Here is a 16,093-nt window from a genome sequence, read left to right on the forward strand (position 1 = left end):
GTGTGTTTGTATAATCTTGAACGCAGATAATGCTAATGATAAAAATACACACCTGTGTAGCAGAGCATAGTATAGTAGTTAAGAGCACTGGTTTTGAAGTCCAGTTGAGTTTGAGCCCTGGCTCTACCACTAACCAACTGTGTGAACTTAGATCGCTTACCTGATCTAACCTAATCTAATTCTGAAATATGTGGATGATAGCTACCCTGCAAACTCATTCTGAAAGTTGAGATTGTCTCTGTAGAGCCCATAGCATAGCCCTCAATATATATACACATTTACATCTGATGCTGATCTCTTCCAGACACTGACTACCCAGGGAGATACCTACTGCTTGGGTCAGGGTGAGAAATTTGAACACTTGTCCTCATTCTTATATGACAGAACCCATTATACCCAAACCGACCATAACTTTCCAAACTTCAAAATATTTATGCTTTCCATATTGCATATATAATTACACGACGCATCCTACAACGTGGCTGTATATTTGGCAGGTCTTAACCTCATCTGGTTCCATGCTTTAACACAAATGTTGAGCACACCTTTAGGAAACAACAACCAAAAAAAGGGAGAGATTTCGTTCTATCTTTATCAGTGCCAAATGTCTGTAAAAATTTATGTTATATAAGTAAAATAATACAAAGTTTGGAGTATTAAAAGTTTCCCAATTTATTTTTACAGTTTGTCTTGTTTTGACATGAAAAGTTGCACATGTAATTGGTATTACTGCCCTTTCCTTCTCTAAGTTCTACTCTGCCACCTAGTGGTGTAAGGAACTTTGCTCTAAATTTTCTGTGTTGGCCAGCGTCCCCTCTCTGTCCTCCCTTCTTACCTGCCTCCCTCTCTCCCTTAATTACTTTCTCCCCTTCTATCCTTTCCTTTCTTTCTCTTTTTCTTCATAATACCTACCAAAACAAAGTATACTTCTCATTAGTGGCAGTGATAACATTAATCTTTGTTTCTCTAGCCCTTAGCACAATGCCTCACACATATTAGGTGTTCAGAAAATATTTGTTTTCATTGAATTATGTGCATCGGAACAAAGGAACAGTAAGATTAAATAATTTATCCAAGGTCATGTAACTGGCCAGGAACTAACATGAGGATTCTAAAATATCCTGGCTTTGTATTTCTACTGAAAATGTCTTTGCCAAGAGATCCAGTGAGAGGTGGAATCGTTGTCATTACTCCTTAGAGTATCTCTTTAAATTCTAACTTTTTTTCAGGCCACTACCACCTACCATGACAGAGGCTGAGGATTTGGATTACACTCATTTTACAAACCAGCATAATTCCACACGTCATTTCTCAAAGTCAGAGTCTTCTCATAAAGGTAATAAAAATATATATGGTCAGGTTTCAGATCCGTTTTAATAATCCTCATGCTGTGGTGGAAAAGCCAGATGCTGTCTTATAGATCACTACAGTGGAAAAATAAGTTATTCTTCCTCTTGGAAGATCATTGTAATAGTCTTCATTTTTTGGAAAACAAACAAAAATGATTAAAAAACAGAAAGCAAACACCTTAAGCTGAATACAGGACTTTTCTATGTACAGTTAGTCGACGCTTGAACAACACAGGTTTGAACTGCACAGGGGTTCATTTATACATGGATTTTTTTCAGTAATAAATATTACAGTACTACACCATCCATACTGGCTGAGTCTGCAGATGTGTATACAGAGGGCCAACTATAAATTATACATGGATTTTCAACTGTGCAGAGAATCAGCACCCCTAAACCCCACATTGTTCAAGGGTCCGGAGAGAGTTCGTTCATAGCTTTTATCAGATTCTTAAAGGGAGACTGTCCCGCATTTAGATCTACTGGGCTTTTCCTGTCTTGGCTCTTGTTTCTCATCTGCCCATGGTTCTCTTAATTAGATTAAAATACGCACATACATACACACATCACACAAAACACATCACATGGAAGAAAAATGGGACAAAGAACATGAGAAAAAAATACGAGATCTAAGTTGGACCAGATCTTTAAAATGAAAGGAATAATCGGGTCTAGTTCCTCTACTAACCATATGCGTTCCCTTAGATGTATTTTTATGACAGTCATAAAATGAGTGAGGAAAATGTAGTTTCTCATATTAATTTGCTCATCGAAAAATGGAGGTGATTTTAATGGTCTCAGCATGGTCAGGATTATATGAGTAAAATATATGAAAGCAGATTGCAACAGACTTTACAAAGATTAGGTCTTATCAATTGATGTTTGGTTTTTTTTACGGTTTTTGAAGATTTATTAGGTGATGTTTTCATTATCCTTTCCCAAATCTAATGATTGCCTTCCCGAACTTACTTAAATTTTCTTTTCTGAGGTGATTACAAGATACCATTGCACAGGTGCAACTCTAGACTAATTAAATTAGAATTTCCGGGGGCAGGTTTTGCCAGACATTTGTATTTTTTTAAAAGCTCTCCTTCTCCTGCTTCCCTATCATTCTGTCATTCATCCAATGTTGACATTAAGACAAAAAACATTACTTAAAAGATGAGATTAGTTGAATATTATCAAAACAACCCATACACTACAATTTCCATTGGTTGGTGGCCTTTTTACCATCCCTTGTTTAACTGGAGGAAGTTCATGAGGTTCTTTCTCAAATTATATACATGCATCACTTTTAGGAGGTGCCTTCCTGTCCTTGACATACATTTGATACATAGTATTAAAATAACACATTGATTCTGAATGTAAATTCAACCTGGTTATCTGCAGGAGATTGGCTCCAGGACCCCCAAGGATCTCAGAATCCTCAGATACTCAAGACCCTTGTATAAAATGGCATAGCATTTGCCACGCGTCCTCCCCTAAACTGTAAATCATCTCTAGATTACTTCCAATACGTAATACAGTGCGAATGCTCTGTAAATACTTGCAAACGTATGGCAAATTCAAGTTTTGCTTTTTGGAACTTTCTGGAAATTTTTTTTCTGACTATTTTCAGTCCATGGTGGATGGGGAACCTGCAGATATGGAGAGCCAGTTGTATTCTTACAACCAAAAACAAACAAAATATGAACCACTTGAAATGCATATAAATATAGGTAAATTATTTTACCTGAGCAGGGAGAAAAAGTGTCTCAGAGATTTTTCCTTCATCGTTTTTCTTCTTTTTTCCTTCTCTCTCCAGGTTTCCATTATAAGCCGTAAAAACCTAGGAACCTGCCTTGAAAACGGACTCACTGTAGCAAAATTACTGGATGATACAGAATGCATTCCATGCTTATTTTTTTCTCCTATATTTTGTATTCCTCAGATTTATCCTCAAGTGTTTTTTAGACCATAAATAATTTTCATTCATTTAAAATGTTTTGGTTATTCCTGATCACGTGGGCAGTACAAGAAAATCTAGCTTCTGAATATTGGCCACCTTTATGCTGCATATGCTTCCTGGGATATAGTATCTAAGAGCTCTATAAAATGCCATTTTCGTTAGGTATGGAGTATTGATATCTAGGGAATAGGCTTTATTTAGCAATTAGAATTTTGTGGAGATAATGATCAAAGTAACACAATGTTTGGATGCAATGCAGAATAAAAGAATATAAGAAATAGCTTTTTTTTTGGTTCATTAGTGTATGATATATTAAAAGACAGAGACATTTGCTTTTTACTATTCAAGGAAAGAAAAAAAATCACAACCATAAAATATTTAAAAAAAAAAACAAAAACCTGGAACAGTTGAAATATGTAACAGACTACCAGGACTGTAGAGGTTTTACGTATCCTTACATGCCCTCCTGGGAAGATTGGCCTAGATGTCGTTCACTAACACCGTCGCTGCCATTGCCTCCTCAATAGCAAGGCTTTCTGAAGCCTCTGGGCATTGGACCATTTATTAGTATTTACTAGCAAAAATTTAATTCTGTGAAGTTTTAACTAACGTCTGTGCAAAATCAACTGAAAATCGAAAAACTGAAAATGAAAAATTTTGTATCCCTTCTCTTACTTTACATTTACTTATAAAGCCGAAGGGAATGGAATTGGAAAGATGTTTATATACATGGTGCTGCCATCATTTTCTGTAGCTGTAAGATTGATCATAGCAGCATATGTTGGCAACCTCTCAAAAATATTTTGTGTATCTGTCAATAAGTAGATTAATTGGGCATGAAGTTGATAAAGGGGTTCTTCATCCAACTATTTGGTTCTACGCATTTGTTAATGACACAGGGGCATTGGATTCCTTTTTTGCCAGACCTTTAAACCCCTCTTCAAGAAATATGGAATTTTTTTCCATCTTCTAACCTCATGGAAATGCCTCTTTTCCCATACTAGTTAGTTAACATAAGTATCAGTCATGCTATATATATAAATAATATCCTTTCAGCCTGACTTCCTGTTATTTTTCATTGTATGAATCTGACGTTTTTGGCATTTTAGTGTGATGTTTGTTTAGGAAAGAAATCTGTGGGTGACTTGAGAAAAACGGTTAATCCATTCTTTTCTGGCTTCTGTTTGCCTTATCTTTTGAGATAGTCTTTAAAGTTGGGCAATATTCAGGAAGCTTTTTAGACTAGTTTCTCAGAGCAGATTTGGGTTTTTCATTTTGAGAAAGATCTTTAGTTTCATAAAGCTTTTGGACTGTGTGAACTTAAGTAAAAGATATCTAAGAATTAAGTTTTGGGAAAATGATAATCTAGAAAGAAACAAAACCCTTAAGGATGTAGTCATTTCAGAAAATTGGGGAAAGGAAGAATAACAGGACTTTGAATGTCCAGGATGAAATGAACGAGAAAAAGTCTTTATTTAAATAGGCAAGGGCAGACCAAACGGAGACCCTAGCCTTAAGTCAAATTCCAGAGGGTGGTTTCAATATCCAAAGTTTAGGTACTGTTGATTTACAGTAATGCTATATTTTTCTCTGTCTGCCCTGTGATTTTGCTTCATGTTTTAAAAAGTTTTTTATGGTAGCTTTAAAGAAAAAAAAACAGTATATTTTTACTTGAAAATCAGGCAAATGGGCAACATTTGCCATATTTTTATTTTATAAATGTTTATTTTTCTATCTCATACAATGATCAGTTCTTCTTTTCAAATTCTACGTTTCTCTTGCCTCTCATGTATTACTTCATCCAGTCATGTTTATTATTGTAAAATGCTAACTGGATACATTTTACTCAAAACAAATGTCAGGTGAGTTAACACGTGACCAGGATGTTAGTGTTTCAGCTGTCTTAGTGAGTGACCAAAGGTGGTATTTCCCTCGTGACACACAAATTCAGCATCTGTATTGAAAATTTGTTTTTTTTTTTAAGGTTTTTAAAAGATTAGAATTTTTAAATATTTTAATTTAATTTAATTTTTTTTGTAAAGCAAACACTTTAAGGAGTATCAGAATAATCCTTTCCCTGTGAGTAAGGAGACAGATCAAATTCAACCAGTCGAATTCCTCTTACTCTCATTCAAATAGTGTAATTGTTATCTTTGAGACTATAGAAGCAACTAACAATTGTATTTTAAGAAACTGCCAGACATTCTTCACTGTGTTCTCTGCTTTTCACTTTGTCATTTTTATATAAATATGGAAGCATTTATTTTGTTTCTGTTCCTACTGCTGGAACACATGCAATTTAATTTTTAAGCCCACAATGTATTATGCTTTAATGTTGTGATGTAAACTAATACTTCTGGCCTTTAGAAAATCTCTCTGTTTCCATACCTGTGTTCTGTGGAGACCAGGTCTCATTAACATCAGTATCACTGAATGAGCACAGTGCGTTGTGGAGCCTTATCATAAGGCTACTGGACATGCACACCCCATTGCCACAACCTAACTTTTTGTAAGTCATCGCCTGGAAGCAAGGTTAGATAAGGGTAAGATTAAATGTTCTGAGTTGAAAATAATGTGACTCTACTGTCTAACCATTGTTAGACATAATTTTATTGGGAGACTGGACGGTTGCTGCACATGCTTTAAAATAACACTGCAATTTTTAGAAGGTGACTTTGCATACAAAGTCTTGGACTTACTATTTCCCAAGTGACTTTACAACAACCAGCAACAGACTAATGAACTGCAGAAAAGACTATATGGTTTTTGATCATAGAGAAACGTCTAAATTAGAAAAGATACGGATAGATGCTCCCAGGAGGAAAACCTTTTTAGAATGGCAGTGGCCACTTGGATCTAGATCAACATATTCCGTAATGTGTGAACTTGGGCCTGTGTTCCACTGGACTCACGAGGAAATTAGGAACCAGACCTGTTTTCCCCTTTTCTTCTGTACTGTGGCCCACAGTGGGACTGGACCATGAATAAATCCGTTGCAGGCATTGTCCGTACCTTTCGCACAATCTTGGGACTTTTCAGTGTAAAACTAATTAACTGTCAACTGATGATTATTTTTCTTTACTACTGTCAAATGTTCTCTGAATTTTGTCTTGTACCAGATTGCTCTTTGGAAACACCTGGTATAATATGGTGCATTTAGTTTGCCACATAAGTGGTTAACACTCTAGGGCCTTGATTTTTGATGAGTGTTGTCTTTACATAAAAATCACGTTGGGGAGTACCAAGATGATTCCTTTATTCAGTGATGATTTCCTTGAAAGATAACTGTGGTGATTGGCTGTAATATCCTCAGCCACATAAAGACGTAAGACCTCTGCGTAAGCAGCTTTCTGAAGGACTGAGAACAAGATAGAACTTGCACTCAAAGGCTTTTTTCCCTTTTGGGAAAGCACTATTATGTTGGGGACGTTAATACGGAAAAGGGAATCCTTCAGGTAGATTTCACTGTTACATAGTGTGCTATATTCTGATAATACTGGCTTTTTAGAAACAAGCATACAGAAATCAAAACCTGCTCTTTGAGCGAAAAGGAAAAGAAACAAAGACAAAAACATTTTTGGAGTACTTTGTCCATTGCTTACTGCTTGGAGTCAGAGAAAAGTTAGATAAAATGATCCCATTTTTCCTCCTATCTGGTGGTGCCTGTGAGTCTTAAAGCCATAACTGCTTATCTTACTGGTGATAGGATCCTTTTTTTCTCCCTAGTCCATAGTAGGTCATCTGGGCAGGGAGAAGCAAACTGGAGACTGGCCTGATAATACTGCACGGGGCACCCAGTGTCACCCAGAGTTCTCTGGGAAGAGTCTCTTTTATCCCTGAGGATAATAAGACTGTAAAGGGAAGAGTTGAGGCTGTTGTTACTCTTGCCATTTAACTCTCATTAGAAATGCTGAATTTATTTCTAGAGAAATCAAGAAGGAAAGGGTAAAGTAGGAAATCCTCACTTCTACAGTCACTTTTCTTAGGAGACCTGCACTGTATGCCAGCAATGTCTGTGAGGAGCAGTATTGCCTTAAATTAGTTTGATTCTGACCAAGGTCAGTGTACTGTATTTCCTATATGTGAACGACTGTCAACTCTCCATTGAGATATAAAATTCACAGGTGAGCCCCAGACATCCTCATCATCAGAAGCTTTGGACATCCTCACACCAAGCTGTGAGTGACGTCCACACTGATAGGTATGTCATTCCATTTCAAATCGCCTCTCAATCTGTGAATGAGCAGTGGCATGACCAAGAAGGCTGGTAGTAGGCGAGAGAGAATTTCCTGACCGGATTCTTCAGGTGATCACTTCCTAAATAATTGAGAGTTGACTGTCCTCCTTTTCTATGGCTACTGTGTAGAAGATATTTCCAAAGGTTCTCTTATGCAGTGTGAAGTCATTACGTTTTGTAAGAATTTCACCAACACTCTTATATAGTAAAATGCATACATTAACAAAAAAAGAAAACCAAACAAAACAGAGACATTTACTCAAATGGGAGATTTGTTGATATGAAGAGTGTTTGTATTTTATTACTTTTAAGAGAAAATCACTCTGAAACTTTTGCTATGGTAGGGGAGACACCAGAGTGTGTTTTAGGGTTGTATTTGATGCTACAGACTAACACAATCATCTAAGTAATCATGTTGATTGGTGGAAATGTCTGTTCCTAAAAATCATTCTCTTTGCCCTTAAATATGTGTGAACACTGCCTAGATATATGTTCCTAATAGACTTAAATGTTTTTGTGTATTCTCAGCAAACTAGAAAATGTTTCTCTCATCTTGAGTAACTTTTTCATAGCATAAGGCGTTTCAGATAAGAACAGAACTAATTGTGTAACTTAGTGCCCCATGATTCATTGCTGAGTTTCATATAGAAAGAATGGAAGAATTGAAAGACAGGGGTCAAGTGACATTTCCTTCACAAAAGAGCAAGGGTTAAGGACAGCAAAGAGAAGACAGTTGAGAGAATATACTATTACACATCATACATATACTTAGGATAAATTTTTGTTGCACTGAGTTTCAGACCATAATTGCTAAAAGAGTTTCTAACTCTTTCTAAATTTAGTGAGAGGGTTTTGATATCAGAATTTCTAAAATTTCTTATTGAATTAGCCTCTGAAATCCCCATAGGCTATACCTTCAGCTTTGTCATAGACTGAAAGCCAAATGCCCTTTCTCGGATATAGCTATATTTTTCACCTGCCTCTTAAAGGCAACCCAATATTTAGTTCATGAAGTATTATGATAGCATATAAAAATGATGTTCCAAAATGAGAATTCTCTGTAATGCGGTTTTCCTTAAGAAGAATCCATCCCAACACTATTGTATTTTGAAAGGTGCCGAATTATAAAGTATAGGAGTTCATATAAATCAAGTTGCTCAGGAAATTTGAGGTGGTGCTGTCATTTGTCTCAAAATTTGGAAAAGTATCCTCTTGCAAGAGGTAACTGCACAGTGCCCAGAGGTTTTGGATGCTTTGGTAAGAAAGCCCTTTGACATTTGGAAAGTAGATGTTTAAAAAACAAGTGAGATGTTATCTCAAGTGCTCATCAGTTTGTAGCCAAGCCCCGGAGGGAAAGGCAGCTTTGAAATAGTTACTTCATGGAACTGAACAGAACCTTAATGGAATAGAGTTGCCAGTCTGAGGACAGAAAACAAGGAGGCCACCTCAAATCACATGCCTATCTAGAGATTAAGTGAAACTGTGAGGGACACTGGCTGCCTTAAGGTGACTGATGTTGGGTACCAGTGGGTATGTGTGCACGCTTCTGGAAGAAGTTGATGGAAACAGTCTGTTTCAATCCACCTTCATACAGCACAGGTTTCTGCTCATGACCTCATTGGGGAAAGTGAAAAATGTGGTGCTGGAGACGTTCTTTTGTCTTGGGCGGCTGAGGTGCTAACGTCATTCAGAATCCAGTGCTCAAGCCTCCCTTCAGTGCCAGTTATACATCTTCATTCATTCATCTATGCAAGCTTGTGTTTCAGTGGTTCGTTTTTTACACCTTGTGACCCATTGGATTCTTTCAATATCAGGTTTAACATTGATATTATGAATCATTTTTAAACCAAAGTATTGTATAAGTCCGTGTGCTTGTTTTCCTGAACGGATGGAGGCAAACACCAATCTTGTCCTTTTCTCTTAATACAGTCATCCATTTATTACGTTAATGGTCTCTGTCTCATGTTTTCTTTACCACATTCAAGGACTTGGGAAGATCTGGGAATATTCATTTGTTTTTTCTTCTTTACAAAGTTAACCCGAATGTATCTTTGTTTAATAACAGTAGCTTTTTATCTTATTCTGGTTACTGTAACCATGTACAACACTATACTTCCTAGTACATTAACATTCTCAACAAGTACTCCCAAGTCCAAATCCGTTAGGAAAAAAAAAAAAAAAAATCCGTTAGAGAAGTGGCTTTGTTTTGTGTGTGGTGATTGGTGGCTTGGTTGATGTATTTGAAAGAAAAACAGGTAAGTGGATGTTCACACAATAATCCGAATGATCAAAGGCTCCGTGAGACCAAAAACCAAGTCTGCACCGCACATGCAGTCCATGGATGTTAAAAATAGACATTAATAATAACCAGCATTTAACATTTTACCTTTATGAGGTGTTTCTTTATCTAATTTTCTTTACTAGACTAATCATGATGAGGACACTGATTCTGCAGAAATGTAGCAGGTTACTTAAAAATAAGATACGGGCTTCCCTGGTGGCGCAGTGGTTGAGAGTCCGGCTGCCGATGCAGGGGACACAGGTTCGTGCCCCGGTCCGGGAGGATCCCGCGTGTCGCGGAGCGGCTGGGCCCGTGAGCCATGGCCACTGGGCCTGCGCGTCCGGAGCCTGTGCTCCGCAACGGGAGGGGCCCCAGCGGTGAGAGGCCCGTGTACCGCAAAAAAACAAAAACAAAAACAAAAAAAAACCCCTCATAACAAAAATAAGATACTATTTTCAATGACTGTTAAACTGATTTTTAAAGAGGTAACTAGTGGGTTGGCCACAAACTTCGTTCGGGGTTTTCATGGCGCTACGGAAAAACCTGAATGAACTTTTTGGCCAACCCAATATTTAGTTTCCTTCGGCCGGACTCAAGACCTCACTTCCTTCTCTGGCAAATATTACAGGGACTCTAAGTGATCTCAGTTATACATCTATACTGTTGTGAAAACGTGTTAAGGAAACCTAATCCAAAATTGGAGTTGGGAAGCCACGAAGGGAGGGCTGTCGCACGTGCCACGCGTTACAGCTTGTATAGTTCAGCAGGAAGGAGGAAGAGATCCTCTCTCACCTGGCAACAGTAAGCTGCCCTAATCTTCAGCCAATGAGAAGCCGCCACCACTTCAAAATCTCATTCTCCTCCAGTGAACTTTTGTTCAAAACAACCCCTCCCCATTTGTTCTCCAGACTTGCTTATGTTTCAACATAGTTGGCTTGTCCCAAATTGCAAGTCCTTTGCTTTTCCCATATAAACTAATTTTTGCTTAAGGAAAATTGCTCTTTGCTCTGTTTAAGGTTTACACTGTGTATCACTACCAGACACCTAAGGAGCACTGGTGATATGCAGACATTACAGTATTTTTTAGTTGAAGAAATGTGATGTGTTGATTTCAGTTTCTAAAGAATGGGTGAAAGTTGCCAGGGATAAAAGTTTGCATACCTAAAAGTCAATTAAAAAATTAAATATGTAATTAAGGCAGCTCCTCTTAATCTGTGGCAGGAGGTACCCAATATGCCTGGGTGGGTTTTGTGGGTATGGCTGGGTCCGAGTGTCAGGCTGTGGCCATGTGGTGTGGAGAGGTAGCATACTAGAAAGCTCCTCAAAGACAGCCGGGAGAACCTTAGCTGCCTTCTACTCCTTGGAAATTTAGAGAAATCTCAGAAGGCTTTGGAATACTACATGTCACAGGGTAGGGATTTGAAGAAATTTCACCCACATATCAAGGGGCAGAAAGATCACGTGTTTCCTCCCCATTGTATCTGAGTTACGTGCTTAAACAAACATGAACTAAACACTGAAGTAGAGCCAATGACTAAGGAAATCGACAGGAATAAGGAGGTCTGAGTCCTAGTCCTGGCTTTTCTGTGAACTTGGTTCAGGACCTTGGAACACCACTTATCCATTCTACTAATAAGCTCATTGCAGTGAGAGTTGGCAATCTGTAAGTACTCCTTCAGGTCGAATATTCTAGGATCCTGGCTGTCAAGATGTGCTGGGTTCCTTTAAGATACCTCAAGAAGAGAAGAGCCTCATGCCCTACTGGGAGCCTGGAAAATCCCGAACTCTTCCTAGGCATTCGTTTGAAAGGCCTTATTCCTGAACTCATGTCCTTTAAAAAAAAATTTTTTTTGTTTATTTTGGACAAAAATTGTATATATTTCAGGTGCACAATGTGATGTTTTGATGTACGTATACACTGAAATGATTACCTCAATCAAAGCAGCATACCCATCGCGTCTCATAGTTACCTGTGTGTGCAGATGTGTGTAGTGAAAACGCGTGGGACCTACTCTCTTAGCAAATCTCTAGTATATACCACATTACCATTAACTGTAGTCACCATGTTGTACGTTAGTCTCCAGAACTTATAACTGCGTGTTTGTTCCCTTTGCTGATCTTGTGTTCCTGACTGCGCTGTTCTGCTCCTAGCTCCACACCCAGCACATTGCCCTCAACTTAACATGTGTTCCTCTAACCAAATCTGTCTCTTTCTATCCCCAAGCTTCAACTATGACCCTCTTTCACTGAAAGGTCTTTAGATATTCTTGTGAACTCACACTCCAGCTAGTATACCTTACTTCTCATACTCCCGAAACGTATATTTCTGACCGATTCCTGAGCCTTTGGTCATGTGAATGGTGACGTGCACCTGCCACACTTGATTATTTTGTGTCATTCCTTTCCTGATCTGTGCCCTCACGAGCAGTGCTCTCAGTGTCTGCCTGATTTTGAGGAAGATTTTCTGGCTGACCCACCAAGCACCCACCCTCAAATCCCTGACCAGGCCTTGGGGGCTCTCAGACACAGAGCTGGGGGCGGGGTGTGTGTGTGAGTGTGTGTGTCTGCAGGTATAGCTGCCATTGGCAGATGTGTGTGTAAATGACAGTGGACTTTTCTGGCCTGGAGAGGTGGGTACCAAGTGATAGATCTCAATTTTTCCTTTTATGGATCATGCTTTTGGTGTCAAGTCTTAAGAACTCTGCCTAGTCTTACATTTTTTTTGCGGTACGCGGGCCTCTCACCGCCGCGGCCTCTCCCGTTGCGGAGCACAGGCTCCGGACGCGCAAGCTCAGCGGCCATGGCTCACGGGCCCAGCCGCTCCACGGCATGTGGGATCTTCCCGGACCAGGGCACGAACCCGTGTCGCCTGCATCGGCAGGTGGACTCTCAACCACTGCGCCACCAGGGAAGCCCTTCTTTTGTATTTTTTTCTACAAGTTTGTAGTTTTAAGTTTTATATTTAAATCTTTGATCCATTTTGAGCTAATTTTTACATAAAGTGTGATGTTTAGGTCAAGGTTTATTGAAAGTCGTGACTAACGGAGATTAGACCTCCTTTTATATCATTCTAACAAGAAAGGGGAGGGATACCTTGTTGCTGCCTGGTGTGGAGGAGGTCCAGACTCCTCACATGGTCCCCACTGACACTGTGTATGTGTGTGGTCAGGGAGAGGACATGGTGGATGGCTCATCACTTTGGGGATGTAAGTCCCAGCTCCCTACTCTGCCTTCTCTGACACCACCCTAGTATGATAGGGGGTCGAGGGTCCTCCCTACAGCCTAACAAGGCTGAAGGTCTAAGCATCCCACCAGGCCGTTGTTGGCAAGGGGAATCATGGAGCCATGCGTTTTCTCTGTGGTGTTTGGCTGGAGTAGAACTGTTGTTGTCTAAACGTATCTGTCTTGCCAGTTTGTCCCTTTCCCAGTTCTCTGGCTAGAGATAGCAGGCCCTTGGTTGGTGCCTTTTGTTTTCTGGGCCTCTTGGTGTTTCCAGGTTCCTGGCTTCTTCAGATCCAAGTCTGATATATACAAGGCAAAAAGAAAACCCAAGGAACTCAAAATCATGTTGTTCCTGGGGTCCTCAAATCCCTCATCTTTTTTTTCTCTACCATTTTAAGTCTTCTTGTGTTTGTTTTCTATATAACATTAAAGGTTTTTTTGTTTGTTTTTTCTTGCATTTAGTGGGAAGAATAGGGAGGAGTATGTTTATTTCATCTTCCTACAAGTGGAAAACTCCACTATTTACTTATATATTAATCTAGCAATTTTATGCTTTGTTTAGGTTTTGATGTTTAGTTCACCTGGAGTTTGTTTTGATATAATTTAGCTTTATTTTATTTTCTCACTTTGTTGGTCCTTTCTTTCTATGTCGTTTATTAAGCAACACACTCATTTCCTGTGGATTTGAAATGCCACTATTGTAATGATTCAAATTCTGTATTTCCTCATTTAAAAAAAATTTTGTCTTAGTTCCTAGTCTAGTACTACATTTTAAATCATGAAATTAACATCTAGTGAGATGTTTCCCCTTGATGACTCTTTCAAAATATGTCTATGGCTATTCTTTCATATTTATTCCTCCAGGGGAAACTTAAGATCACTTTGGCGATTTTCTTTTTTTTCCATCATTTCATTGATTTATTTATTTAGTTGGTATATTCTTTTATTGCTAAAATGGCATATTTTATGTTATGTATATTTCTTGTGTTTGATGGAGATTTTCGTGAACATCAGAGGTGAAAAAAAAAAGAAAAGGAAAAAATCTCTCCTAGTCTTTGCAGATTGACTCTGTTCTGAAGCCCTCCTTTAACACTTAGCCAGACTTTCACTGAGTCTAAGATCTACCCAAGGTCAAAGCTTGAGTTCTTCTGAGGTCTTTTCTGAGCATGCATCTTGCCCTGGGCATGTGCATGGTTTTCTAAATGTCTCCATAAATATGGGTGCTTTTAATTGCTCCGATTTCACAAAGAAACTCTCTCCCCGGTTTTTTCTCCTAAGACCGGCTATCTGTTGTCTCAACTGTAATCTCTTGCCCCAGTTGCCTTTGAATGGTTTATCTACTTTGCAGTGTTTTCAAATGATCCCACTGCTTTTCTAGCCTCGTTGAATTCCAACTGAGGCAAAACAGAGATGAGGATTTTGCATCACTCCTTCAGGTAGCCCCCCAGTCAAGTTATAAAGATTTACACAATAATTTGCAAATAAATTCTGCTCTGCTTCCTTTGGAACCAGGGACTAGGGTGCCCCAACTGGGAATGGAGGCTACTGTCTTCAACTGTGGCTGAGCCAGAGAAGGGGGCGGGGCGATGGCGAGTAAAATGCCTAGAAGCTTTTCTACTGTTTTTAAGTTAACTTTTTCTGGATTCTGTGTTCACTTGGTTAATGTAAACCTATGACTGTTTTCCATAGTTCTGACAAAGTTTCTGCTTATTTCTAGATATTTCTGTGGCAGAATTTGGAGCTTGGAGGCGCCTACATAGTCACTTGGCTGCCATCACTCTGGGCAGTTTCTTAAAAAGCAAATCTGAGTCATTTTATAGATTAATGTTGGGAAATTTATCTTACTGTGCTTTTCATGAGTAACGAGAGGAGTAATAAACAGTGGAGTACAATTTAGCTGTCAAAAGGAACGAGGGAAATCTCAGCCATGGAGTCATTTCCAGGATATATTTTTAAATGAGAAAAGGAAGGTGGTGAAAACATAAAGGTTTTGCATCATGTATCTGGAAAAGGGGGTGTGTGGGGATGCTGCTGTGTATGCATGTTTCCTTATAATAAGAAAAAATGGAATGTTTATAAAAATTTTAAAAGTTAGCTATAGGGAGGGAGGAAATACATGTGTAGGGGATATGTAGAAGCTAGACATAATGGGATATACCTTATCTTGTAGATTTGATGTTATAACCAGATACTTATTTTAAATCACTATGAAACAAAATTTTCAAGGAAAACTATAAAAGTGAAAGTAAAATAAAGCAAATAAACCTAGAAACAAAGAGCACCCTGGTAGCGATTAACATCCTTCATGCACAGATTGTGGTCTTTTTTCCTACCAAAAAAACCCCAATCAGACTTTCACAGAGAAATGGCTAATTTTAGATATTTAAATTTGCAAGATGAAACTGCAATATCTTGTGTTACCAGATAGCAAAGAAGCTATCAAAGAAAAGGTTTTGTCAAAATATCCCCAATCAGCCAAAGACAGGATAATTTGTGCATCAATAGGGATAATAACTGAAATGGATAGAAAGACATAAAATATGTTTAAACCCATGTATTTAAAATGATCTTTATCCCCTTAAAATAACCCTTACTGATCACCTGTGGCAGGTGCTATGGACCAGCTCATTATTTTGAAAACTGGTGAATATGGAGAATAATCAAGCATTTATCCTGCCTGTTGTTTTTTTCTTTTTAAAATAAGATCTGTATCTTACTGATGAATAAATGAATAGCTGATTATGATAAAGTTCCCTTTATAGAATATTTTAGCTAATAGTCAAATTTTAAAAATGATAGAATGATAGAATCATTTTGCAACCCTCAAAGAATTAATAGATCTACACAATGATCACTAACAGTTGGTATCATAAAAAGAGAGAGAATTAGACATTATGTCCCTCCAAATGAAAGTAACAATATTATCAACAAAATTACCAAGTTTCTAGATTTATCTACTAATATATAGCAAGTATAGGGCATTCAGGACAATTTTAAATAGCAACATAAGATTGCAATTTGCAAAATCCAGACTAAGAAACTTTATAAAACAAACA

General features: G+C 38.2%; 1 protein-coding gene across 3 annotated transcripts in view; it reads left to right on the top strand.

Moving 5' to 3' along the window:
- Nucleotides 1–9,483, top strand: part of CCDC50 (coiled-coil domain containing 50) — a 65,835-nt gene extending 56,352 nt beyond the window's left edge. For all 3 annotated transcript variants that reach the window (XM_060150285.1, XM_060150286.1, XM_060150287.1), the window contains 2 exons: nucleotides 1,230–1,336; nucleotides 3,154–9,483. In XM_060150285.1, coding sequence (XP_060006268.1) covers nucleotides 1,230–1,336; nucleotides 3,154–3,173 — 127 coding nt within the window. In that variant the 3' untranslated portion in view covers nucleotides 3,174–9,483. The remainder of the gene's footprint in view (nucleotides 1–1,229; nucleotides 1,337–3,153) is intronic.
- The last annotated feature ends 6,610 nt before the right edge of the window (nucleotides 9,484–16,093 follow it).

This window comes from Lagenorhynchus albirostris, chromosome 5 (assembly GCF_949774975.1).
Source record: "Lagenorhynchus albirostris chromosome 5, mLagAlb1.1, whole genome shotgun sequence".
In the NCBI taxonomy this organism is placed as follows: Eukaryota; Metazoa; Chordata; class Mammalia; order Artiodactyla; family Delphinidae; genus Lagenorhynchus; species Lagenorhynchus albirostris.